The sequence below is a fragment of the Eublepharis macularius genome, chromosome 11 (assembly GCF_028583425.1).
Source record: "Eublepharis macularius isolate TG4126 chromosome 11, MPM_Emac_v1.0, whole genome shotgun sequence".
In the NCBI taxonomy this organism is placed as follows: Eukaryota; Metazoa; Chordata; class Lepidosauria; order Squamata; family Eublepharidae; genus Eublepharis; species Eublepharis macularius.
The window spans coordinates 25,215,493-25,241,848 of record NC_072800.1 but is presented as its reverse complement, the minus strand read 5'-3'; the positions used below and the strand labels follow the sequence as shown (position 1 = coordinate 25,241,848).

Genomic DNA, 26,356 nt, shown 5'->3' with positions numbered 1-26,356 from the left:
CTGCTTGTTGGTCTAATGTTGAACAGAATCACTGACCTACATTCAGATGTCAGCAACAAATTCAATGCATTTATACCACACTTTTTCCTTAAAAGGGGGCTGCAGGGCAGTTATGAATCGGTATATAAGATATTTCAAACCAATTTGACAGTCATCATCACAATACGCCAACCCTTAACTATTCATCCAACACAAGAAAAAAAAGACACAGCATCAGACATCCCATCCGCCATTCGATAAATTTAATCAGCAGTTCAGCACCTAGCTCACCAGAAAAAGGTGTGAAACCAGAAAAAGGTGTGAAACAAAAACTGCACCTGCTGAAATCCAGTGTTTCTCAGGTTTGGATACTTGCTCCCCCTTTTCAGTTTATCCATGGTATGGAAACTGAAAACTTGCTTTGAAATAAACTGCTGTTTGTTGTGACAGCTGCACTGGGTAGCGCTGTGGTTTGTTCTCTTGCTTATAAACTAGGATGCTAAACCCCAGTTACCGAGGCCTACTCCAGCCAAATTAACACTGCAGTATTACCAATTTCAACTACAGGAAATTAAGCACGTTTCACTTTCCCACTGAAATCCAGGGGATGTGGAAGAGCTTAGCTTTGGCTGAACTGTGCATTTTAATGTACACCCAGACAGAAAATGTCTGCAATGCTTTTGAAGCACGGCTCTAAAAGAACCTGTAAAAAAATTGGCTCATGAACGCATAGTACGTAGCAAGAATTCTGAGATGGAAGTGACTTTCAAAACTGGAACAAGGACTGCCATCTTTCCAAATTCCTAGTTCCTTCTTGCAAAAGACAACATTGTTGACATGTCGAAGAATAGAAATTGGGTGACTGGCCAACTTAGGGGCATGTAGGTCAGTAGAAGCAAATTTCTGAGGAAGGTCAGATAAAAAGACTGAAAAGATGGGGAGCGAGAACACATTTTCTGATGTACCCCCACCCTTAGTAGCTGTAAACAAATTAGAAAAGAGAACCTCAGGAATTTTATTATACTTTCAAGATGAAGGCTTGTATAACTGCTTCTCAGAAAAGAATTCCACGAGCTGAAATCCAAAGCTTCTTTTTTTCATGTTGTATTCAAAACTTTATATACCATTTTAAAATGTAGTCTGCCAGACTTGCCTGCAATTGCATCATACGCTCAAAGCGTGTCCAGATGCCAGGCCAACTCAACTGCTGTCAGCTATGTTGCTATGGAAACCCCTCACAGCTTTATCCCATTAAAAATTACAGTGTTACGTAAGTCTTCTTTTTTATATTATTAATTCCCTTTTTTGGAGTTGCCACGACTGACTTCTTGGACTATCCTTATTTACTCTTCCAGTTGTTCATTGCACAAATACATCTCTGGAAACCTTTACAATACAAGCGGCAGTTTCATATAAAAAGTGTGCATGAGCGGAGGCCTCTGAACGATGCTGATTTACATGAAGCAAACCAACGGAGGTATTATTTCTTAGAAATATCAAGAAACGCATCTTTGCAAGATCTAAAGTAGATGTGGTCAGAGCTGAGCCCAAAGCTTCATGGCTTCTCCTACTTGCCCCCTTCGGTAATTATGAGTGCTGGGTAGCTGTCACCCAAAATGGAGGTGCTTCTGCACTTCCTTTCCCCCCAATAATATCTAGACCTACTAAACACGTGATAGGATGCTACTATGCTACAAGTTTCCATACCACTACAAGCAATTATCCAGCCCTTCGATGGGAAAACTCATGGCTGGTGTACCCCAACACATGGATGTCACCAGCCATGGGTTTCCCCATCCAAGAGCTGGATCATTGCTTGTAGCATGTGTGGAAATTTGTAGCATGGTAACATCCTACCATGTGTTTAGTAGGTCTAGATATTATTGGGGGGAAAGGAGGTGGAGAAGCAAGGCCTCCATTTTTGGTGACAACTACCCAGCTCCCATAATGCCTAGTTTCAGCCTTAGTGTGAAGAGGAAAAAAATCCTATTCTAGTCAACTTGAAATCAAAGCAAATGTTCATTCTGTTCGAAATAGTAATGTCTGGTGTACTGCAGCAGCAAGAAGGAAGAAGAGCCTACCATGCAGGGGGCAGCAAGGATCACTTAGTTAGGACAGTGAGAATAGCACCTCTCTTGTTTCCTGGGGCTCATTTCCTTGTCTTGTCTCCTATTGGGTTAACCAGGGCAATGTCCTGCTTCTTCTTTCTCCTGCCACACTTCTTCTCTCTCTCTGCAAGATGTAGTCAGATAGCTAGGATCTCTCTCTCCCTCTTTCCCTCAAGTATGTAACTTCCTCAAATAAAGCTTTTGCCTCTCTAATCAGCTCAGCGTTTATTCCGCAGCGTTGTTTTACACTCGCTCTAACACATTCTATACCACGCTAAGCAGAAATGTACTGATTTGTCTTTTTTAAAATCCTACAATGTTCTGGCCAACAGATCTCCAACAGTTCAATCTTCCTAGGTTTCCCAAACTAATGAGCTACTCCACTATCCTCTGGCCGCGGTGGAGCATTTGCTTTTATTCCCAGTGACAGAGGAACATTAATTTTCACTCTGCTGGAAGTCTGTAGCCTTGTCAAAGTGCAAAGACTCTTAGATTTGTGGTGTCAGAAACCAAGAATTAAAATGTTCCTCCAGCTCTCTTGTCAGTACAAGCAGCAGTGTCTAGACATGAACTATCCCCATGGGATGATCTTCTAGTCTCTTATTTAAAATTTCCAGAGATGTCTGAATAGTGTCAACAGATATTAACAACGACTAAATTTCAACTCAGATCATCAAAGCAACACAACCAGCAAAAGCACCACTGGCATTAAATAGTCATTAAACTGACTGTGGGCACTTTAAGGACTTCTGCCTTAGGTGAAACACTCTCCAGAAAGAAGAAAGCACATACATTCTTCAAATGCACTAAGAGTAGCCCAGGGTTAACAAAGGACATGACGAAATACGAAGAACTGAAAAGCAGAGAATGCAAGTTTAGACCAACCCACGTTATTTTTACTGACCTACCAGCTCAGACAGTTAACAACATAACCAGTGGAAATGTTACAGCCAGAGAACATCTAATGTCTATTAATTGGCCCATATGCCCACCCTAGTGGCGCACATTCTTCGAATTTTTAATGTGTGCATCAAACCAGCAATTGACAAGGTTAAAAATACATATAATAATTAATGAGTAAATCAAAGTGGTACAAATGCTACTTGATCTGACTGCAATATTAGCCATTAAAATTACCACTGCAATATTAGCCAATAAATTACCACTGCTCCATGTTCAAGCAGAGAGCACTTCCACAGCTGAGGTGGAGTGGCTAGTTTTCTCCTCCAGCTTGTATCTTTTCATGCTGCATCTAATTGCTGCTTTGTTATTATTTATATATTATTTACTTCATTTATATCCTGCCTTTCTCCAGTGGGGACCCAAAGTGGCTGACATAGTTGGCCTTTCCTCCATTTTATTCTCACAACAACCCTGTGTGGTAGGCTGAATGTGAGAGAGTGATTGGCCCAAAGTTACCCAGTGAATTTCCATGGCAGAGAGGCAATTTTAATCTGGGCCTCTCAGATCCTACTCAAACCACTACATTTCAGTCTTCAAGAGAGGTTTCTTTCTGTTGGGAGCATGAAAAGCTGCAGGAGAACCAAAGGGTTCCCAAAGTACACAAGTAATAGCATACACGGGACTTTGAACATCATCTCTAATTCAAGGGAGTTTAAGATCCTGCCTCCAAGCCTAATTTAGATATTTTATTTATTAAGGCATTTCTATGCTACTCATCTCTTGAGAGAGCCAATGCAACTTACAGAAATTTCCAGACCACAGTAAGCAATACAATTTAAATAACCAAAACCAAATAAAAACAGATCTATGGTTGTTGTGGATTTTCCGGGCTGTATAGCCATGGTCCTGGCATTGTAGTTCCTGACGTTTCGCCAACAGCTGTGGCTGGCATCTTCAGAGGTGTAGCACCGAAAGACAGGGATCTCTCAGTGTCACGGTGTGGAAAAGATGTTGGCAGGTCATTTATATCTACTCAGGACTCACCCCAACCCCAACCCCACCCCTCCTGAGTAGATACAAATGACCTGCCAACATCTTTTCCACACTGTGACACTGAGAGATCTCTGTCTTTTGGTGCTACACCTCTGAAGATGCCAGCCACAGCTGCTGGCGAAACGTCAGGAACTACAATGCCAAGACCACGGCAATACAGCCCGGAAAACCCACAACAACCATCGTTCTCCGGCCGTGAAAGCCTTTGACAATATAAAAAACAGATCTGTCCTGGGTGGCTCCTACTCCACTAGGCTGGTTATTGTAGGCGGATGCCGTCTTTTGTTCCGGTGTTTTCTAATGTGACCCACCAAGCATGAATGAGTGTGACAAATAGTGACATTCTAAGCAGAACTACCCACTGCTAGGCTCCTTGACTTCAACAGACTTAGAACAGTGTAACTCCACTGAGGAATCCATTGGACTTTCCTCTTCCAGATATGAAACACTGAAATTCCTGCTGCTGCAATGGATAAACTTCAGGAGACTAGACACACACATTTTTTGATGGAAAATAGTGTTAGATACCAGCTTTTAGGCAGTCACTTTGGGTGGCCTGTGTGTGGATAAAAATATTTCATATTCAGGTCAACAGCTCCCCAATTGTCTTATATTTTGCAGGTCAATGTTCCTCACTCCTCCATCTTGATGAGGGACGGCAGAAGTTTGCTTTGATTCCCAGCGGCACGAGTCTCACTTTAGATTCTTACAAAAGGCTGACTTCCTCGGTCATTCTCCCACAGCAAAGCTTTCTCGTCAATGTATTATATTTATCTTTAGTCTAGAGGAAGTGCTTCAAAGCACTGTTAAATATAAATCTAACTAAAAGGCTCACATGTCCACCTGCACAGCTTCCCCCCCCCCTTTAAAATACCTCCTTTCTATTTAAGAGCTTTCAGAGAGGCTCTCTTTACACTCAATGACTTGCAGCAGGTGAGTCTTTGATGAGGCGGAATTGAAACGATGGCCGTTTCCACACAAGTTGGATAATGCACTTTCAAGGCACTTTAGCAATTCTTTGGAAGTGGAATTTTCGTTTCACACACGAAAACCCAGTTCCAAATGATCACCAAAGAGCATTGAAAGTGCATTATCCAATGTGTGTGGAAGCAGCCTATGTTGCTTGAAGCACTATGGAAATCCCGTCTGTGCAGTTTTACCTGTGAGGATTAATTCACACCTACAAATGACCACTTGAGGTTCTTCAGACTTGGTCTGTACACGTAGCAAAATGAGGAGACTGAATGGGCTGAGCCACTTCAGACTGCACGGGGGGGGGTCATATTCTTAACGTCTTTTCATATACCCCCCCCCCCATACACACACTGCTGCCGCTGCCAATTTAACACATCAAGGAGAAACATTCTCATCCAGCAATTTGTATGTGGTGCTGGATTTCCACTGACAGGCAGCTATTAGTGTGAGGGGAATTTTAAAAAATCCCTCACCTGCAGTGGTATAGCCTATTTTAATCCCCTCAGCATTCGGTCACCTCATATGCACATGGAGCTGCCTTATACAGAGTGAGGCCACTGGTCCATCAAGGTCACTATTGTTACTGTCCGGGCTCATTTCGAGGAGGAACACACAGGAATGCAGTTCTGGCAGTTCCCCAAAGAGGTCTCGTCAGGTGGCCCCACCCACCTAACTCTCAGCCATTTTGGGCCCATTTCAGCCTGGTTTGGGGCTGAAATAGCCCGGATTGGGCCTCTGATGGGTGGTGGATCACTCTCCCACTCAGCAGTGGCCCAATCCTGACCATTTTGGGCCCCTTTTTGGCCATTTTCAGCCCCTTTTGCCATTTTAGGCCCAATTTTGGCCCTGAATGGTGTCAGGTTCAGAATGCTTCCCTATATATTGTAACCAAAGAGACTCCATTTTAATTCTTTTAGTGTTCTGAGTGCTTTCTTCACAGGTGCCAAGATGTTCCCTAGCAGCTATCTCTCAGAAGAAGAATGTTTTGGCTACAGCTTTTCCAGTCCTGGGAAACTTTCACTTTCTCAGCTTCAAAGGGATTGTTTTGAGAACTATGGGGGGAGGCTGGGCCTACTGAGTCTTGATACTTTGTACTGTATTCGTTGCCTCTCATTCGTAACAATACACGTGTACCAGCCCAGATATTGCATCTGGGCCAGTGGACTATAATGGTTGCCTTTTTCAGTAAATCTTTTGAAAACAACGGACTCTTGTCTGATTGCAGAAGGTAGTCTGGATACAACTATTATTTAGCCACAGATCTGACAAATGGCCAGGATTGGGTCCAAAACAGCCAGGATAGGTGATGTCAAGGGGTGTGGCATATGCAAACCAGTTATTCCAATGACACACTTCCGGTGATGTCAAGGGGCGTGGCATATGCTAATGAGCTATGCTAATGAGTTCCTCCAGCTCTTTTACTACAAAATGACCCCTGGCTACTGTGATTTGCAGTAGCCTTCTGGGGTTTCAGGCTGAGATCTTCTACGGCATCTTCTTCCTGATCTTTTGCACGGAAGATGCCAAGGACTCAGCCTGTGATCTGCATGCAAAGCAGATGCTCTCCTACTGAGCTATGGCCCCTTGTTACCATCTCATGTAAGGAAGTTTAATAAACAAAAATAAAAAAAGAGTATGCACGGTATGGTCAAGCGTCAAGCTGACTGAGGATACAAAGAAAAGGTAAAAACACTCCCTATGCTCGGTACTTATCCTAAACAATGTTTAATTAGACCAGGCTAGTAATTCTTGAAATTGCAGTAGTTTAAAGTTCAGCATTACCTGAGTTTTCAGAGTTGGGATTTTTCCATATTTTCCCTCACCATGTGAGCAAAATCGAGTCCCTAGGGAAAGACTTAGTCATGTCTAGCCCAGGCCCGAGTCATCGGTTAATGTATGAGTGTGTGTGTGTGTGTGAGAGAGAGCGAGAGCGAGAGAGAGCGAGAGAGAGAGAGAATGTGAATCAGAAAAAAAGTTTCATCATGAGAGAGTAACAATCACCATATGGTGATTTTAAACCATAAACTCGTCCTTTTCCCAATGTAGGTCCATTGCATTAAAGGCCACTACAAGTATACTACATATAGGCCACTGAAGTTGCTTTCACTCATGCTGAATAGAGAAGTTTCAATGCACTTTAGTAATTCTTTTCAAATTCTTGCATTATCCAATGTGCGTGAAAGCTGCCTTCCAAAACCAAAAACAACAGACTGACCTTGGATTCTAAGCCAGAGTACAAGGTGCTGGGGACAACAGTCAGATAGTATAATTTCAGTTGTTCGTTTTTTAGTTTGTATTTACTTATAGTAAAAAAGAATAGGGTATTTTTGGTTCATGTTTCGATTAATATCTGGCTAATCCCTCTGTGCTGCAGAGCTACAAATGGCTGGTGTCACATCTGAAATCCCCTTTCATTGTTCATCAGTTCAATCAAGAGCAGTGTGTCCTTAGCAGCCATTTCCAGAAATGAACAAAGGAGGAGAGGTGCAGCTGTGATCCGGATGTGTATCTGAATAATGATGCCTCTGGAACTGAAGGCATCAAGTTTTCCCCTTGCATTTCCGAGAGGAACATTCACAGACTCTATCCATTATATGATCTGGGACCTTGCTGCAAAAAATATAGCTGGATCAGGGCCACCATCATTTATGTACACAACTATTTATGACCCTCAGACAGAAAAAACTTAATATAAGGCCAGCCCACCACAACCCATGGTAAGGTGGGCCTGGACTTCTTTATTATTATTATTATTTATTATATCCCACCCTCCCCGCAAGAGGGCTCAGGGCGGGTTACAACAGAAGATAAAATATACAAGATAAAATCACAATAAATTAACACAGCTTTCTAATAACACACCTGCTCACCGTATAAAAACCATATAACATCTGATGGAGGTGGAGGTGCGGCTTAACCATGCGTGGTCGCTCATATATGGGGGGTAGATGGTCAATACCCTCTACAGACATAGAGGAGACCAGGAGAGAGGCTCATTTGGTGGAAACCCTGATGGCCTCAACCATACGCCTGGTGGAACATCTCCGTCTTCTGCCATTAACCAGTTCTTACAACCCCGAAATGAGATGAAAATGAAGATGGATGAAATGGGACAAGGACACAAATGATGAGAGGTGGCTCGGATTAGTTCCAGGGCACATGAGATACCATTCACTCACCACAGCTTCTGTGGGTGGTTCAGCTGCCTCAACAACAGGCTCAGCTTCTGGTTCAGTAGCAGAGGCAGCCACATCAGGGGCATTGAGGGCTTCCTCAGCTTGGACGTCTAAAGATGGAGCGTCTTCTGCCTCAGCCTTTAGTTAATTATGTTCATTTTTATTGTAAACAAAAAGGTAGATAACCAAAATTCATTGAAGAACCCAGAAAACTGTGGAACTGGGATCAGCACAGTGCTACATTTATTACCACTAAAGCCACTGTTGTTGATGTTCCAAAGAAGTGACAGAAAGGGGGGGGGGCGTGAATGATTAGCATTTCTTTCCTACAAGCTTCAGGGCTTTCCCCCAAAAGGGCCCTTCTCCCTGAAGGAGATGCATGCTCTTTCCCCACACCAGCTGAACCCCTATTTGGGGCGGGGGAAGAAAATCATCTCAGGACCATCTCAGGACCAAATCATGTATGGCAATGGGGGTCCAAGAATGATTATTTCCCCAACTGGAAATTTCCCGCCCCCACCTGATTTAAGCTTTGGGAGAGACAAAAGGCAGGTATCCATACTGCACTTTTCTTCCATCCCAGGGCTTAAAGCAGCTAGGAGGGAGGCAAGGGTTAAACATATCACAACTCCCAACCAGACCCCACTTCAGTAGCTGCTTTCTGCAGCTAAAGGAAATGATTAAAAGTCCCCAGAACCACACGTGGCTTGGCCCTCAGGAGCAGAGGGAGAAGCAGCATAGATCACCCCTGCACCTCGTTTTTCTACTTCTTTGGAATGCTCAAAGCAACTTCCATAGTGATGTGGTATACAAAACAGGCTTGCCTTGCAAGGAGATTAATGGCACAGAGCTCAACCGAGAACTGAATACAGACCTCTCCAAGTCTTAATTCAACACCTTCATACTCACCTTTACAAGAGTTCGTAAAGGCACTCTTCACTTTAATAAGTTCAACACTCCTATTGATCTACACAACTGCAGTTGGTTAAAAGAAGCAAACATCCTTGCCCCAGACCTAATGATCTGCATCCTGGCATGGAACTAACTTATCTTCACATTGTTGTGTGCTGTTTCTTGAACACGGACTTCTTTCTCTCACTCATACTCCCATCTTCCAAACTCCAGGAGGAGAACAGGGCAGTGGTTACAGAGAATGCAAGTCAGCGAATCCAAGTCCTTACAGTTAAGAAGCTACCAAGTGCAATCCTGTGCAAATTGACTGCAGTACTGAAAATGTGCTTAGACTGGAGTAACTCTGCATAGGATGGCGATGCAAGGAACCCAGAAGAATAAAGCCTCCTGCTAGGCCCATTTAAATAAGCAGTACGGCAGCAACAACTTACCAAGTTGTTTATCACATTCTGACTTGATTGCAGTGAGAACAGGGATGTATCCTAAGCATGGAGACATGAGACAGACAGGCACACACAATGAATCAAGAGCAAGCTTGGAAGAATAAGATTTACTAGAGCCCAATTATGCCGTGTAAAAATATTGAGTGACATTAGCAAATTATGCAGAAAATAAATTTCACGTCTTATCGTAATTCTGGAATAAAAGAACACCTGATCAGGGACTGCTCCACATAACTACACATCCCAGATGTGGGATAGATTTTTTCCCCTTTGAACAATTCTTTTTCTTATTTTCTGAGAAATAACTCAGATCAGTAACACTTTTGCTGTGATTAAATCATTTCCGGGACAAAACCTATCATACAGGAATCAACAGCACTCTTGCTAATGATTTCAGTGGAGCCACAATACCATGCTGGGCTGAACAGATCCATTCAAGTTATTTGTTAAACAGAGAACTGGGATAATGTTACCTCTTATGGAATATTATCATCCCAAAGGCGTTAAATTTTAGTAATTTATTCATTTACTTCATTCAAACCAGCATACGTCCTCCTGTCCTCTGTTTTATCCCCACAACAATTTAGAACAGCCTTTGCCTTGTACATACAATATGTATGCGAGACATTTAGACCCTACACCCATCAGCAAAGCTTCTGAGGCAGCTTTCAGACATCATCTCAAAGCCAGAAAACCAAAGGGGACAATAAAAACAATGAATGGGCCCCCAAAATGAAACCAGTCCAGAATAATCATTTTCAGGAAAGCAAGAGGAAAAAAATACAATACCAAACCAATGAAAAGCCCAGGAAAATAAAAATATTTGCTCCTGGTATGGTAAACTCAACAGGCAAGGTACCAGGTAAATCCTTGTGGAGATGGAATTCCAGCACCAAGGAGCCACAGCAGAAGAGTCATAGGTCCAGAGGAGTTAGCCGTGTTAGTCTGTAGTAGCAAAATCAAAAAGAGTCCAGTAGCACCTTTAAGACTAACCAATTTTATTTTATTGTAGCATAAGCTTTCGAGAATCAAGTTCTCTTCATCAGATGCCTGATCCGAACTGGTCAAATACAGAAGAGGAGGGGAGGGGAAAGAACAGGACATATCTCTGGCTCTTACAGCTGCTCATCCTCCAATCTGATATATGCCCTCATGTGCCAACAATGTCCTTCTGCTCTGTACATTGGACAAACCAGCCAACCTCTACGCAAAAGAATAAATGGACACAAATCTGACATTAGAAATGGAAACGTCCAAAAACCAGTGGGAGAACACTTCAATCTACCAGGACATTCCACCAAAGACTTAAAAGTCGCTGTGGTTCAACAGAAACCCTTCAAAAACAAAATCCAACGGGAGGCTGCTGAATTGGAATTCATATGCAAATTTGACTCTGTCAAGCTGGGACTGAATAGAGACTATGAATGGTTATCACATTATCACAGGTAACAGATTTCCTTTACAGAGGCGTGGTCTGGGGGAGCCCAGAGACGCCTGGTGTGGGCTTTGTTTGTCAATTATCTCAGCCTGAGTGCCTGTGGGCTTTCGGGGACCACAGTTCTCTTTGTCAGATGCAGCTGGCAGGGAGAGCTGTGGTTATCGAGGGCTTATACTACATAGGAATTGTATACCTTCACTGCGGCAAACTGACTCCACACCAAAAGGAGATGTTTACATTTACAAGCAAAGGAATGTTTTGATTGCCTTCACACTAATTGCATTCTGTCTTCTTGTGATATATGTCCTGTTCTTTCCCCTCCCCTCCTCTTCTGTATTTGACCAGTTCGGATCAGGCATCTGATGAAGAGAACTTGATTCTCGAAAGCTTATGCTACAATAAAATAAAATTGGTTAGTCTTAAAGGTGCTACTGGACTCTTTTTGATTTTACAGCAGAAGAGTATCTGTCTTTGTCCTTACCCATCATACCTCTGACAATGGAGACAGCCTGAGCAGGGCCTCCGAGGTCTTCAAAGGTCTTGGCTCCAAACTGTTCAGGGCTTTACTGGTAACAATCAGTAGTTTGAACTGGGCCCAGAAGCACAGTGGCAGCCCATGTAAGCCTTTTAAGCCTGCTGAGGTATGTCCTCTTTAACTCAGACCTGCAAACAATCTAGGCACCCTGGTTGTACCAAGTGAAGTTTCCAGACAGTCTTCAAAGGCAGCTTTGCATCCAGCAAACTGAAATACCTATTCTGGATAGATATTTGTGGCCTCCAACTGGATCTATAAGCATACCCCAAATCAGGGCTTTTTTTCTGGGAAAAGAGGTGGTGGAACTCAGTGGGTTGCCCTCAGAGAAAATGGTCACATGGCTGGTGGCCCCGCCCCCCTGATCTCCAGACAGAGGGGAGTTGAGATTGCCCTCTGCATCGCTGGCGCGGAGGACAATCTAAACTCCCCTGTCTGGAGATCAGGGGGCGGGGCCACCAGCCATGTGACCATTTTCAAGAGGTTCCGGAACTCCATTCCCCCGCGTTCCAGCAGAAAAAAAGCCCTGCCCCAAATGCATCTGTGTAAATGGGGGAAGGTCAGGGCCAACAGGTGCAATCCTGCTGCTGTCTATGCAAGCACTGCATGCACACAAATATGTCATATGTCCAGGGCTTTTGATTTGTTAGGTGCAAATTGTTTATCCTTTATTTCTCAAAATTCCGGAGCAGGGAAACTCTGAATGCCCTCTCAGGTCCAGACAAGAAATGGTACCCTTCAAATAAGATGCTATCTCTTACCTGTGTGAATCCATTAAAAGTACTGCTAGACGCCTAAGCAAAATCAGAAATGAGAGGGAGGGAAAATCATTTTTAGTATTAAATCAACAATCAAAACCTAAATCAGGTTTCACAAATATCTTGCTTGCACATTACAAGATACACACTTTTTAAAAAAAAATGAAAACAATCCAAAGTGAAAGTGAAAATTCTGACAAACAGCACAAAACTATTTAGTATGCTTTTAAAAAAGAGAGAAAAGGGTAATGATTCATGTTCAAATTTTGAAAAGACTAGAGGTGTTTATATTATGTTAGAAAATGCAAGAATGAGATCCGAATATGTGTGCAACAGCCAATATCTTTTTGGTCAATCTATGGCTGAACTGTACCATATCTGGAATGTCTGTGTGATCACTAAGTTAGTAAAAGGAGGTAGGGAGAACATATAAGAGGACTGTTCATGAAACACAAGGCTATAAATCCTACAGAACTCTGACTTCTAGACTATGCTACACACTGGGGTAGGTACCTCTTCTTTATCAGCCTCAATTTCTTGGTACAACAATCCATATCTCCGATTAGCAATTTCATCTTCAGATAAATCTGAACTGTTGGTCTCATTGTCTTTGGGGCTAGATGAGCTCTCGGTGCTAGCGTTTCTGGAAGTTCCCATTTGGAACAGAGCCAACGGCCTCCCTATCTCTTTGTGTGTGCCACAGCTGTTAATGTTTGCCTGTTGTCCAGATGATCCTGGTTTCAGAGGTGTCGTCTCATGTTGATGACTTGATCTTACATCCATAACTCCCCAACAGTTACCTAAACCTCCCAAATCTTGGGATGACCATTTATCGTTAAAATCTGGCCAAGTACTCTCCATATTTTCATCCACAAAATCTTGTTTTGGTGGGAAGGGCCAGTTATCACAGCCATTTGTCTGGCTACAAACCCTGCAGGAATCATTACTGACTGTTGGATCCCAATTGACCTGCCAGGGATCTGTTTCCATTGATTCAAGGACACTAACGTTAGCAAGTTCTTCGACCATGGAAAATGCTTCCCTATCTACAAATGTATCTTCCACATTACCTAGGCAATAATTAGTGAGGTTTGCTGTGTTAAGAGACCCAGGCTGTGGAACCACATCCATTTCAAAGGATATAAAGGAAGCTTGATATTCACCAACATTATTTTGAGGGATGCTGTAGCTACAGTCTTCAATTTCTTTACCAGGTTCTTCTGCCCTGTGCAACTCATCAACATACACAGGTTTTCCAACCTCTGCCGTTGTTTTGTTTCTGACATTTAGGTCAGCTAATTCTGTAAGATTTCTCATTTCTCTTTCTATTGCGCATTTTGTGGCCATACTCCCTGCAAAGGGTAAGTCATCCAAACATTCTGTTCCATGGTTCTGATTCCAGGAGCCTAAATCATTCTCAAGTTCCAATTTACTGAATTCTACATTTGTGCAATTGCTAATCTCATACCCCAAATCTGGGTTCACTATATCCATAGTATCATTTTCACCTGTCTCTTGAATCCTAGCTTCCCCATTAAATTTTAGATTAAATTCTTCAAGGTAACTGTCACTAGTTATCACTGGTTGCCCATTACTATATTCTGAATCCCTTAAAATTTCTACCTCCGTTTTTTTAAGGAGTTTAGGGTCTCTTTTTGCTAAGGCCTCAAGATGCTCTGTTTCACTGTTTTCTTTACTGTGACAATCTCTCTCTTCAAACTCCTCTGCGTGGTTTAGTTCCTTGAAGTTAATAGCTCTGGTTTCTACCTTTTCAGATGGTTCCACACTTGCCCACAAAGACTCTTCTGTTTTCCTTTTCTCATCTTCTGCCTTTTCCACACTACTCAGGGCTCCATCCAAAAAGCTATCCATTACCACTGCAGGACACTGAGCCAAAGTTTCGATCACTAAAGGCGGGTGATCCTCCACCAAATCTGTGCTGCTTTCCACGATGTAGCTTGATTCCAAGTAAATGTCTGGAAAAGTCGTCTGGCTTTCATCTACGGAGCTCAACCAAGATGCGCCATCATCTTGCTCACCAATTTCAGGCCAAGTAGACGGAGCCCGTGCAACAGGCGATTCTGAAGAAATCTGTTCTGCCTCGGAGAAAGGTAAAGAGACACCTGCTCCTCTTTCCTGGCTTTCACTGGCTGCACTACCACCTAGGGAACCTAGATCAGTTTGGGGCCTGTTACCATCTTCTGTTGACCCATTGCTTGGGTTTTTCTCCATGACCAGGTTACATTGGGAAAGACTTTTTGAAGAATCAGGCTTTGGGTAGGCAGAAAAGTAAAGGGGAAAAAAAAACAAGATGAAAAAGATAAAGATGGTCTTGATGAGAAAACATAACATTCAATATTTTATTGAGGCAATCTTACGTTTAAGAACAAAATACAACTAAAATAAGGAATTAATGCAACTTGTGACGTTTGGGGAATAATGTGTATTTGGAGATGGTAGCTACAAATCTAACGTGCAGCTTTCGCAGATGAAATAGAGAAGCTCTGCTTACCGGCTGCACCAGTTCGTTGCTTGTCTGTGTGGAAGAAAGCCATATCAATACAACACAGATCAAGTTCATCACATTCAAGGGCATGACATCATGACACTGGAAAAAAAGCCCCCTGAGACAAGAAATCATTATCTGTGCCTGATTAAGGAGAACCATTAAATTTTACCAGGTTGAATCTCCTCTAAATGTGTCTTTATATGACTTTCCAGTCACCAATTTAGAAAGGATTTCAAGCTACCATACAGGCTGATTCCGCACACGTCGGATAAGGCACTTTCAATGCACTTTATCAATCGTTTGAGGTGGATTTTTTGTTCCGCACACAAAAAAATCCGTTCCAAATGATCTATAAAGAGGATTGGAAGTGCATTATCCAACGTGTGCGGAATCACTCATAGTGATTTTGATGCAACAGCAGCTGCTAAGGGTGTACTGAGGAACATTTACCAGGGAGTAAGCCTCCTTGATCCTAGTGAAACTTACACAGGACTTGGTCCTTTAGCTCTGATTTTGCAGGTGATAGCCTCTGGAATTTAGAGTGCCAATCACCCACCAATGCATTCATTTGGAACTATTCTACAGGATGCAATGCAAGAGAGAACCAGCATGGCATAGCAGATAAGAGTGGTACGAGCAGGTAAGTCAGGGAGTTCACTATGTGATCCTACGTCTTTATCTGTCAGTTACTAAAAAATGGTTATGAGGAATAAATGGAATAGCCCTATATACTATAGAATGTTCATCTTGGAGGAAACTCAGAGTACGTGATAAATTAAAGAACCTGTCTAGATTATTAAGTACAGTCAAGAATTAAGGTTGACTGCTTATTCAATCAACTAATCGTCAGCAGAGCAAAGATCCTGAGCACCTTCAATAAAATAACAGCTTCTCTCCGCAAGCTAACTCAAGGATTTCAAGTGTGGATCCCTCATCCATGGCTGGAGCCAAACAGTATTTCTGATAGCTTATCTTGGTTTGACAGAAGCTTGGTGCACACACTCTTTTGCTTTGCTTCAACTCAAAACAGATTTTGGAAAGTATAGAAAGCTCTTGCAAAATATGTTTATCAGGCCAAAGTGGAATGAGAAGCCACAAGAAATGACCAGCTATTTGAAGAGACCTCTGAAAATAATGTCCATTTCCAGCCTTAATCATAATGCTTGAATGACAAGAGGTTCAGGTCATCGATTGGCAGACCATGGACACCTTTATTCAATGGCCAGCTCCAGTTATAATACCATGTTCCCAATCTGGAATCAATTCATTAACAGATTGACTGCATTTATTAATCCTTTCAACATTGATAGAAAAAATGACCCAGATATAATTCAACAACAAATTAAGCTATTAGTAGTACAATTAGTGCAATATCATAAGCATAACCCCTGACTTGGATGTTCCAAGGAGCCAGATCTTGTCAAAACTCAGAAGCTAAGCAAGATCAACCCTGGTCAGTAATTGGATGGGAGACCACCAAGGAAGGCCAGCATTGCTAGACAGAGGCAGGAAATGCCAAACTTCCTGTGAATGTCTCTTGCCTTGAAAACCTTATGGGATAAATCAGCTGTGATTTGATTGCATAAACACACACACGCAAACACAGAGCTGCAAAATTCTGAACAAGTAGAATGTACTGATCTCTTGTGTACTGATTTTTCTTCTAAAACATTTAATATTTCATGGAAAAATACTTAATAATGTAGATCAGCCATGTTTTATTTGGAAGTTGACCAATATCATGCATGTCTGAATCAACCTAATGCTGAAACCTTATGCCCTTATTTGGAAATAAGCTTCATGGTATGTAGCAGGAATCACTGTTGTGAACATGCATGGACTGCGCAGTAGGTGGGTTGGATCCAGCGATCTGCCAGTGCCTTCTGGATCTTCCCCACTTTACCTCCCCCCCCCCAGCAGTCCCTTCTGACCCTGAGAAAGTAACTCGTCTTTACAGCCTGCTGACCCACACAGATCCTGCAGCCTCAACAATTAGTTTTCCCAGAGACAGAAGGAGCTGCTGGCAGGGAGGAGAAAGCAAGATGATCTGCATTCCTCATGTGAGTCGATCACTGGATCCAACCTCTTGTTCTACACACACCACACCTACCAAGTATTCATGCCACACAAATGTGAAATTTTGACACCTGAATTAATGGGAAGTATCTTCAGAGTTCTGAGAGATTTCTCTAAAAGCTGTCAGAATAGGGTCCTTTACTCCCCAGGGTTTGGATGCTACTGTCTAGACATGGGCACGAACCAAAAAAACCCCGAACCACGCGATTCGTGGTTCGTCGCATTCCACGAACCATGAACTTCCAACCTTTTCCTGGTTCATGGTTCGTGAGGCTGTCATTTCACAGACCCCACACTTGAACCCAGTGCGGGGTCTGTGAAACTGACAGTCCCTTTCTCCTGTGCAGGGGCTGTCAGTTTCACAGACCCCGTTCTGGGTTCAGCCGATGGGCTGAAACCGGCGCGGGGTCTGTGAAACTCCAAACCGGCCATGGAACGGCTGGAAAAATTCATTTGTTCCATAAACATGCGTCCCATAGGTGCAAACGAACCAGCCATTCCATACGGAATTTTGTTCTGTGGTTCATTTCATGCCCATCTCTGCTACTGTCATTTTGGCACACAGTGGGGAGAGGGACCTCTGAATAGGAGTTGACTTCCTGCTGTAGTTGATGTCTGAGTCAGCAGCACAAAGGCAGCAATGGAACAGGACAAAGGCACTCATCACCAACTGGGCTGCTTTCTCACATTCCACTGTTTTCTTTCACTTAAATGTTACAAGTGCAATGGTACACGCCCAGATTTGGGGGGAATCACAATATTTAATGTCATGGTTTTCAGAGCTATAATCACACAAGTTTATCTGTGGACAATTGCAATGGGAATTCAGATGGTAGCACTATGCTTAAATTATACCACTTTCAATGCAGGGACTATATCTCTTTCAATGTCAGACCGGTGGGGTTGTAGAGTTCTCTCCATTTACCTTTCACAAGTTGTGCAAGCTCCATTACACCCCAAATAACCACTTGTAGCAACAGGCCACTGATTCCATTATCATGACCCTTGAGAAGGTGACCTCAATTCCTCCCTACCTGTATCTTAGTCTTCTCCTAACCAACACCTTGTGATGCTCCTGCTGTTCACAGGTGTTCTTTTCTTCCATCAGAGACAACCAATTCCCATTCCTGCTAGACTAGCCTATTTTTGTTCTCAAGTCATTCAAAGCCTATTTATCTTCTCTGCCTGCTTGAAGAGACCTTGAGATCTCCTCAAAGACTTTGCAGGATGCCTATGACGAGGCCGGGCTTATATAAACTTTTCAGAGGGCATCTGTGCTGTTTCCAAACCGCAGAGGAAAGTAGGTTTAATTGCACTGAGGAAAACGGGACAAAAGCAAACAGAAGTCCTTGGCAATGAAAGAAACCACTTACACCCGTTTCACTAGCCCATGGCATCTCCCTTTTCTTTTTTCATTTTTTATTTAACATGCTAAATCTTTATAGAAAGAAATACCAGTGTTTTTATTCTGAATTCACCTATGAACAGTTGAAAACAAGATTTCTGTTTAGCCTTAGATGAAGGTTAAGTGGCCAGGCTGTAAATCAGCACTCTGGTTCGAATCTCACTGCTGCTATAAGGTCAGCAGGTGGCCTTGGGTAAGCCACTCCTCTCAGCGCCAGTTCCCCAGCTGTATTGTAGGGATAATAATAACACTGACTTTGTTCACTGCTCTGGAGAGCCACTGAAAGTCTGAGCAGACAATACTGACCTTGATGGAACAATGGTCTGATTCAGTATTTTGTGTTCATCAAAGTCCCCAGAATAAGCCTCAGATATTTCATTCAGCATAATCTTGAATATATATGTATTGATCCTTGCATTAACAAGGGTGATAAATCTCAGCAAAACTGCATGGCTTATGGCTATGGCTGTACTCTACCACCACCCCTGCCCAGTTTCTGCCATCTCTCTCTCTCTTTTAATAGATCCAGAGGAGTTAGCCATGTTAGACTGTAGTTGCAAAATAGTAAACAGTCCAGTAGCATCTTTAAGACTAACCAACTTTATTGTAGCATAAGCTTTCGAGAGCCACAGCTCGCTTTGTCAGATGCATGGAGGGTATGATGAAACTGGCCAGAGATATATAGGTGGTAAGGGGAGGGGGGAGGGGTGCAGGGAGGGAGGGCCATGTAAATGTAAATCAGTTGCAAAAGTCATGAAAGAGGTGCAGTGCGCAATCCAAGCTGGGTGTGACCTCTTCTGTCCATTGCTGCATCTGAATGGAATGTCTGAAGGCAGTTACTTCTGGTAATGAGATAACCATCCAGAGTCTCTATTCAATCCAAGTCTGACGGAGTCAAATTTACATACGAATTCCAATCCAGCTTCTCGTTGGATTTTGTTTTTGAAATGTTTCTGTAGAACGACTCAGTCAGACTTGGATTTGATTTATCTACTGATTACCAACTGATTTACATTTACAGGGCCCTCACTCCCTGCACCTTCTTCTCCCTCTCCTCACCACCTATATATCTCTGGCCAGTTTCATCATATCCTCCATGCATCTGACGAAGAAAGCTGTGGTTCTCGAAAGCTTACGCTACAATAAAGTTGGTTAGTCTTAAAGGTGCTACCAGATTATTTACTTTTTATCTCTTTTAATAATCACACAAACCTTTTATGTACCAAAGCGTATTCTGGATAACTAGCTTTTTAAGGGGTGGGTCACAGAAATGCTTTTGTGTTATCCTGGTTAATTAATCTTGCATAGCTTGGTAAACTTCTTGACACTGTGGATGCTTTCAGAATTTTAGAACAAGTAATGGGCACTATAACAAAATAGCTGCCATGGGGGTCATCATAGGGGCTGGGTCCCATTATAAAACATTGGGAAGTTCCACAAAATTTTAGGCTGTTCCAAACCAAGCAGAGGCAGCTGTTTCCAACTGGGTTCTTCCTGCAGACACGGTGGTGATGTCTCTTGACTTCTTCCAAACCATCTTTCACTCCAATAAGTGAAAAAAGCCAGGATTGGACCTTGGCTTTGGGGAAGAAGCAAGTGGGTTGGAGGGAACACACTAGTGGGTGCCATGGTACCCACTACATTACATACAGGAGGTCAATTTCTTTTGGACACATATTTCATTTGATTTCAGAACTTTCAGGTGGTTAGGAAAAGTACAGGTACAGAAAATATTTACCAGGAAGCACCTGGCTTAATCTAAAAACTCATGCATGTACTGATACATATCTGACCCTGGCTACCCTTCCCCTCGCTTTCAACCCTTCCCCTGTCAAAATTTGGATGAGGCCCTGTCCTAAGCCATTTGCAGATTACAAATGACTTTGGACACAGCCCCATCCTTTTTGGCTTTCACTGTTCCATAATACACTTTGCACACTGATGATACTATGCAGATGCAATATAAACAAACCACAAACACACACCATGCAAACAGACAAAGCCACCTTACCGTCCATAGATCCCAAGGTAGCGTCTGAGAAGAAGGGAAAGAAGGACAGTGTTGAAAACCTCATTTGCACACTTTTCTATGGGCTGAAAAGCATAATTAGATGGTAGCATGATTATTCATTTGCCAGGCAGAGTTTGGTTAAGCATACTTTAAGGAGATGGGACAATGGCTTTTACATTTCCCAAATCTCAACCTATTTGTTCTGCCCGCTGATGCCAAAGCACTAGGAAAAAAGGGATTCTTCCGACTTTGCTGTTAAGGCATAATCTACTCAGAGGTTTGCCTGTGTGAGCCCAGCTGAAATGGAGTTTCTAAACAACATGGAAGTATAGGACCCACGACACTCTTCATGCACTGCATTCCTCAGGCATTCCCCAAGTTTTAAGTGTGCTCCTAAAATGTAATGTCTGTATACAGGAAGCAAGTGTTCATAAACACATTATCATCAGGGCTTTTTTTCTGGGAAAAGAGGTGGTGGAACTCAGTGGTGGAACTCAGGATCGCACAATGATGTCACTTTGGGTCAGCTGGAACAAGGGGGGAGTTTTTAAAAGGTTAAATCGCTCTTGGCGAAAATGGTCACATGGCCAGTGGCTCCTCCCCCTGATCTCCAGACAGAGGAGAGTTTAGATTGCCCTCCGTGCCGCTGCGGTACCAGAACTCCGTTCCACTGCGTTCCCGCTGAAAAAAAGCCCTGATTATCATACAAGTACACCTCTCATAGGATGAGCCTGGCTCTAGCTCCTTGTTGGGGGTACATTCAGCAGCCAACCAGGTTTTGCTTCTGTGGACGGGCCTCCATTTATCATATATACCAGAACTACAAGGGCTTTCAGAATAAAAGGCTTTTCCAAACAGCTTTGTCTTGGTATCTGAGCGGTAGCTGCCCAATTCCTAGTTCAGCAGTACTAGCTTGATAGTGTTCTGTTCAGGAGGGCACTTTTATAAAGAGAAGGAAGTTGTAGTTTTTAATGTTTGTGGGGAAAAAATTAGGCAGTTGTTCTTATAACAACTGTTCTCTAATCGTGTAATCCACTTTTATCACATGGTTTAATGTAATAAATGCCTCCCTCTTTTTGCATTGTTTTCTAACTCTGCAAACTACCTTGATTCTAAGCGGACTGTAAATAAAGAAATTTAAACTGCTTCTCCCCAAGAGGTCCATGAATTGGCCTTGAGTCTTTTCCTGTGGAAATGTGGTTCTTATTAAAACCTATGATGCTAGCACTCTCACTGTAATGGGGTGCTTAATATTTGTTGGAGGCACGTATGCCTTACTCTTAAAGGAAGAGTGCTGTTTTTCGTGGGGCAGAGGACAAGCAAAGATTATAGTCTTTTCCACTCCCTCTGCCATGTGATGAAAATCAATTCCACCCTGTGGATGTACGTATCAGATGACTGTTGTGCTGTATGATCTGACGTAAAGTGCCCTGAACTTGCCATGTGCCCAGGGTTAGTTTTTGATGTTTTACATAATCTCTCACCAGCTACAAGCAAACTAGCAACTCAGACTGGATCAGTTTATTTAGTGATCTGAGAAAAGGGCCATGAAATAAGGCTCAATTATTTCCATTTAGCAGCCCTGAGATTTCTCCTATTCATTCATTCACATCTATCTCTATCTCTATCTACATCTCTGTATGTGTGTACGCACATGAACATGCACACAAACACACACACACGGGTTACTAAACTTCAGGTGGCGGCTGGAGATCTCCCAGAATTACAACTGATCTCCAGGCTACAGAGATCAGTTCTCCTGGAGAAAATGGCTGCTTTGGAGGGTGGATTCTATGGCATTATACCCCAATGAAGTCCTTCTCGTCCCCCTAAATCCACCCTCTCCAGTCTCAACTCCCAAAGTCTCCAGGAATTTCCCAACCTGGAGGAGGCGCGCGTATGCATACACACGCGCACGCACACACACGCACTCTTATACATATATAAATACACTCACAAGCTCAACGCAGGGCACTGACCACTAGACTTGTCTCTACGTACGGCTGTTCCGAAAATTTCCAGTGGGGGACAGGCACCTCCATGCTGCTAATTGGTTCAACTTTCTCCTAATGTTCAACCGAAACCTACCCACCTTGACCCACAATCATGAGGTCTTTTTCACATGTACTACTGCCAAGCCATTTATTTCTCCATCCTGAATCAGTGTATTAGATCCTTTTTGCCTGAATGCAGAACCCTGCAGCTGTTGCTATTCAATGTCATTTTGTTAGGTTCAGCCCAGCTTTTCAAAATATCCAAGAAATTTTGGATTTTATTTCTTTGATGATTAGTAGACAACCCCCCCAACGTTCTGTAAAGGTGTCCTTTATGAGCACAAGAATCATTTTGTTGGATCCAATCCAGGGCATACTTAGACTAGCATTTTGTTTTCACTCATAGACCTAGATCAGATACCTCTGAAAACATGTAAACAGAACATGAACTCAACAGCCTTTCTTGTTGTGCCCAATATCTGATATTTAATGGTATACTGCCTCTATAAATGGAGGTTCTATTTAGCTATATTCGTGAATATATATAATTCTTGTTAAAGCCATCTTTCTATGCAGAGATGAAATCTTAAAATGACCACTTATTAATACTTCATAATCATATCTCATTAGACTGAAAATGGCATTTTTCAGCTGAGAAACAGGTACTCAACCACTGAAGATGCTTTCAACTGAAATCTTTAACCACTTGGAACTGTAGTCTTCCACAGCTCTAAGCTTAAGGTAAAAGACTCTGTAAAGACTTTGCATATGAGAATTGTTTTTTATCTAAGGAAGGAGAAATATACCAAGCAGAATATGACAACGAAGGTCCCTACAGGCCTTCTGGGGAAAGCTGAAGGCAGATTTCTCTTCAGCTAAACTGAGCAAGAAGGGTGTTGTTGGCAGTATGGCATGAATTGTAGATTTTTCTGCATACTCTTTTTAATAATTGTTGTTTTAATTTAATGTATCAGTTGCATAATGGATCTTTAAACATCCATTGGGAGGGACAAGATGGCTGACAGAGTGGACTATAAATATTTTAATATAAGTAAATTTTGTAAGCCACCTTTACATGGAAAAATAGGGCATAAATATAATAAATAATATAATAATAATATTTGATTTATATACTGCCCTTCAGGACAACTTAGAGCAGTTTACAAAGTATGCCATTATTATCCCCACAACAAAACACCCGGTGAGGTGGGTGGGGCCGAGAGAGCTCCAGAGAGCTGTGACTAGCCCAAGGTCACCCAGCTGGCTTCAGGTGGAGGATTGGGGGATCAAACCCGGCTCTCCAGATTAGAGCCCCGTGCTCTTAACCACTACACCAAACTGGCTCTACACCAAATCAGGCCCACTTTTTTGCTTCTGAGACTTCATCTAGCATTGTCCAAATACATTCAAGCACACATTAATAACCAAGGCACACTTGGATATTCTACTGTTTGCAGTCTTGGAAGTCTGCTTCAATAGGACTCCATACAATAAAAGAGTATCAACTTGTGATTATAGGTCCACTGAAGACTTGTCCCATGTTCCATGTCAGTGTCCCAAGATCTGAAGCTGCGTACAGTGGATATCTGAGGACCACTATATCTTGGCTCTCAGGAAGGTCAGATCAGGAGAAATTAGTTTTATTATTGGCAGATAGGAACAAATCCACTACTCTCCAAATGGCAAGGTTTGCCGCTGCCATCATAAAGGTAAAAAAGAAAATGAGGCATGCTGACCCAAGCGTGGTTGACCCATAATTGCTCTGCTCTGCAGCCACTGGCCTTTGGCATGTATGGTGTTCTTATTATTAGAAAATTGTATGACGATTTTGTATCTTATTTTTTTTCCTGTCTAAATGTCCAGAAATTTTATTTTATTTTTAAATTGTATCTTGATGGACGCTTAATTTTCTCTTGTATTGCTGCTATGGCTTTTTGCTAATGCAATAAAGATTGATGATTAATAATCACAAGGTCTAGAATCTTGCTTTTTTTAAAAAAAAAAGTAGAAGAGAGATTCTTAGGTAGCTGAACTCTACACATGGTGCGTCTGCCACAGCTGCGCACCATGCGGGAGGACAGGACATTTCAATTATGGTTTACACTGCGCTTTTAAGACTGGCGTCCTTCACACAAGGGAAATACCTGCGACATTGGTGAAGGGGCTGGTACAGCAGCTGCAGCTTCAGGCTTGAATGGATCGAAGTCCAGATCTAACAAAGACTCTTCTTTCTTAGGTTCAGGAACTTCATTCTATTAAGAAAGAAACACCAGATTGCAAACTCCTTCAAAAGCCACATTGACTATTTTTTCTCACATGCAAAAACCCCCTGATTTATTTACAGTATCCATTTAACCACTTGGATAAGTACTAAATGCCTTCAAAGTAAAGCGCAGATAACAATTCACAAAGTTACATAACACACACTGAAGAGCAAGGATAAATTAGCACATTCGGCTATACCATCTGCTTTTTCTGAGTCTGTATTGAGGCAACATGTCAAACTTGCGTTCATTTGGCATGACAGACGTGAAGGTGGCTTGACCCACACATGCTCCCTCATTCCCTCCCTTCTTCCTTTGTGTGAAGAGTGGGAAAACAAACTCTGGCTTAGAATCCTAGTTAGTTGGAGCAAAGGGGCAGCTGCATTCAAGCTCCATGAGCAAACAGAATTTCTTTTTAAGTGGCATTTGCTCTCCCAATCCACATGAGGAGAGAGGAGAGAGGAACAGGAGAGCAGGCTGATGCCACAGGAAAACTGCATTTTTCCCCTCGGTGCAGAGGGCAATCTAAACTCCTCTCTGTGTGGAGATCAGGGGGCAGGGCCACTGGCCATGTGACCATTTTTAAGAGGTGCCGTTCCACCGCGTTCCTGGTGAAAAAAAGCCCTGCTTAGGCTGCATTCTGTGTGATTCTAAGCAGAGTTACAGTCTTCAGTTGACTTCAGTTACGGTTTAGGAAGGCGTAACTCTGATTAGGATTAAACTGGAAGCATCTGAATTGGCTCTAGGGTGCTTTTAATCAACACACATCTTTCTTATTTCACAATTTCTGTGGAATCAGCCCTTCAGCTGCTCATTCACATTTGCACCACTCATCAAGGATTTTATCATCTGGCTATTAGCTCTATTAGGTAATGAAACAGTTAATAATAAGATGATGTGAATCATTCAAGTATAGTGAATCTTGGTTTGGGAAGATCAGAGTTTGAATTCTTAGTCACGAAGTTCACCAGGTGATTGGGACAATTCTCTGTCTTGGATAACTCACTGTCTCTCAACCTAACCAACCTCACAGGGTTGCTGCGAGGCTAAATTAGGTTTACCTTATATACACAGTTTTGCATTCCTTGAAAAAAGTTGATATACATATGATAAATTAATAAATTATGGTACAGCAACTCTTTGGACTGACTTCAACTCCAAACCCATTTGAATGAGTCCAATGGATTTTTCATGCATATTTGGGAGATTTTTAATGCATATTTGGGAGATTTTATGCATATTTGGGAGATTTTTTATGCATATTTGGAAATTGGCCTTATTTCCTGTGAATTAACACCATTGTTTCTAAACAGAATAACACAGATTTTTACTCTTCATAAGATCTGACCTTTTCATGTTGATTTCCAGCACTGTCACACGGAAAAGCTTCTGGTACAGTGCGGGCACAATCCAGCCAAATTAAGCGTTTTCCAGTACTGTTTCAGTACCGTATTTCAGTGGGAGAAACTTAAGCACATACTTACTTCCTCTGAAGTCACTGGTACTTGTACTGGCCGTTTCCACACTTCCTTATTTTTGCGGCAGGTTAGCACTGCTGTGCCATTCAGGACGTATGTTTCCCCACGTTCCCGCGAACCATCCACGAACGTCCCATCTCCCCCTCGTGAAACTCCCGTGATTAATTCGTTCTCCCTTTCTGCGTTTTTTCCTGGTACTCACGGGTTTTTGCTGCTTTTCCCACAATTTGTGAGAAACTTTTGTTCCGCAATTTTTTTTAAAACCGTCACAAACGGGACGTTTCCCCTCCTTTCCTTTTTTCTTTGCCTGATCACCACCCACGGTCAGCGCATTAGTGTTGC

The 26,356-nt window shown here is 42.5% G+C and overlaps 1 protein-coding gene across 1 annotated transcript in view; it reads right to left on the bottom strand.

The window, feature by feature from the left end:
* AMPH (amphiphysin) overlaps positions 1 to 26,356 on the bottom strand; it is a 138,194-nt gene that overhangs the window by 14,525 nt on the left and 97,313 nt on the right. Inside the window, exons 12-18 of the mRNA XM_054991453.1 lie at positions 24,417 to 24,524; positions 20,279 to 20,302; positions 14,790 to 14,813; positions 14,045 to 14,548; positions 12,281 to 12,313; positions 9,538 to 9,588; positions 8,198 to 8,332 (exon numbers count right to left, since the gene is read on the bottom strand). Coding sequence (XP_054847428.1) covers positions 8,198 to 8,332; positions 9,538 to 9,588; positions 12,281 to 12,313; positions 14,045 to 14,548; positions 14,790 to 14,813; positions 20,279 to 20,302; positions 24,417 to 24,524 — 879 coding nt within the window. The remainder of the gene's footprint in view (positions 1 to 8,197; positions 8,333 to 9,537; positions 9,589 to 12,280; positions 12,314 to 14,044; positions 14,549 to 14,789; positions 14,814 to 20,278; positions 20,303 to 24,416; positions 24,525 to 26,356) is intronic.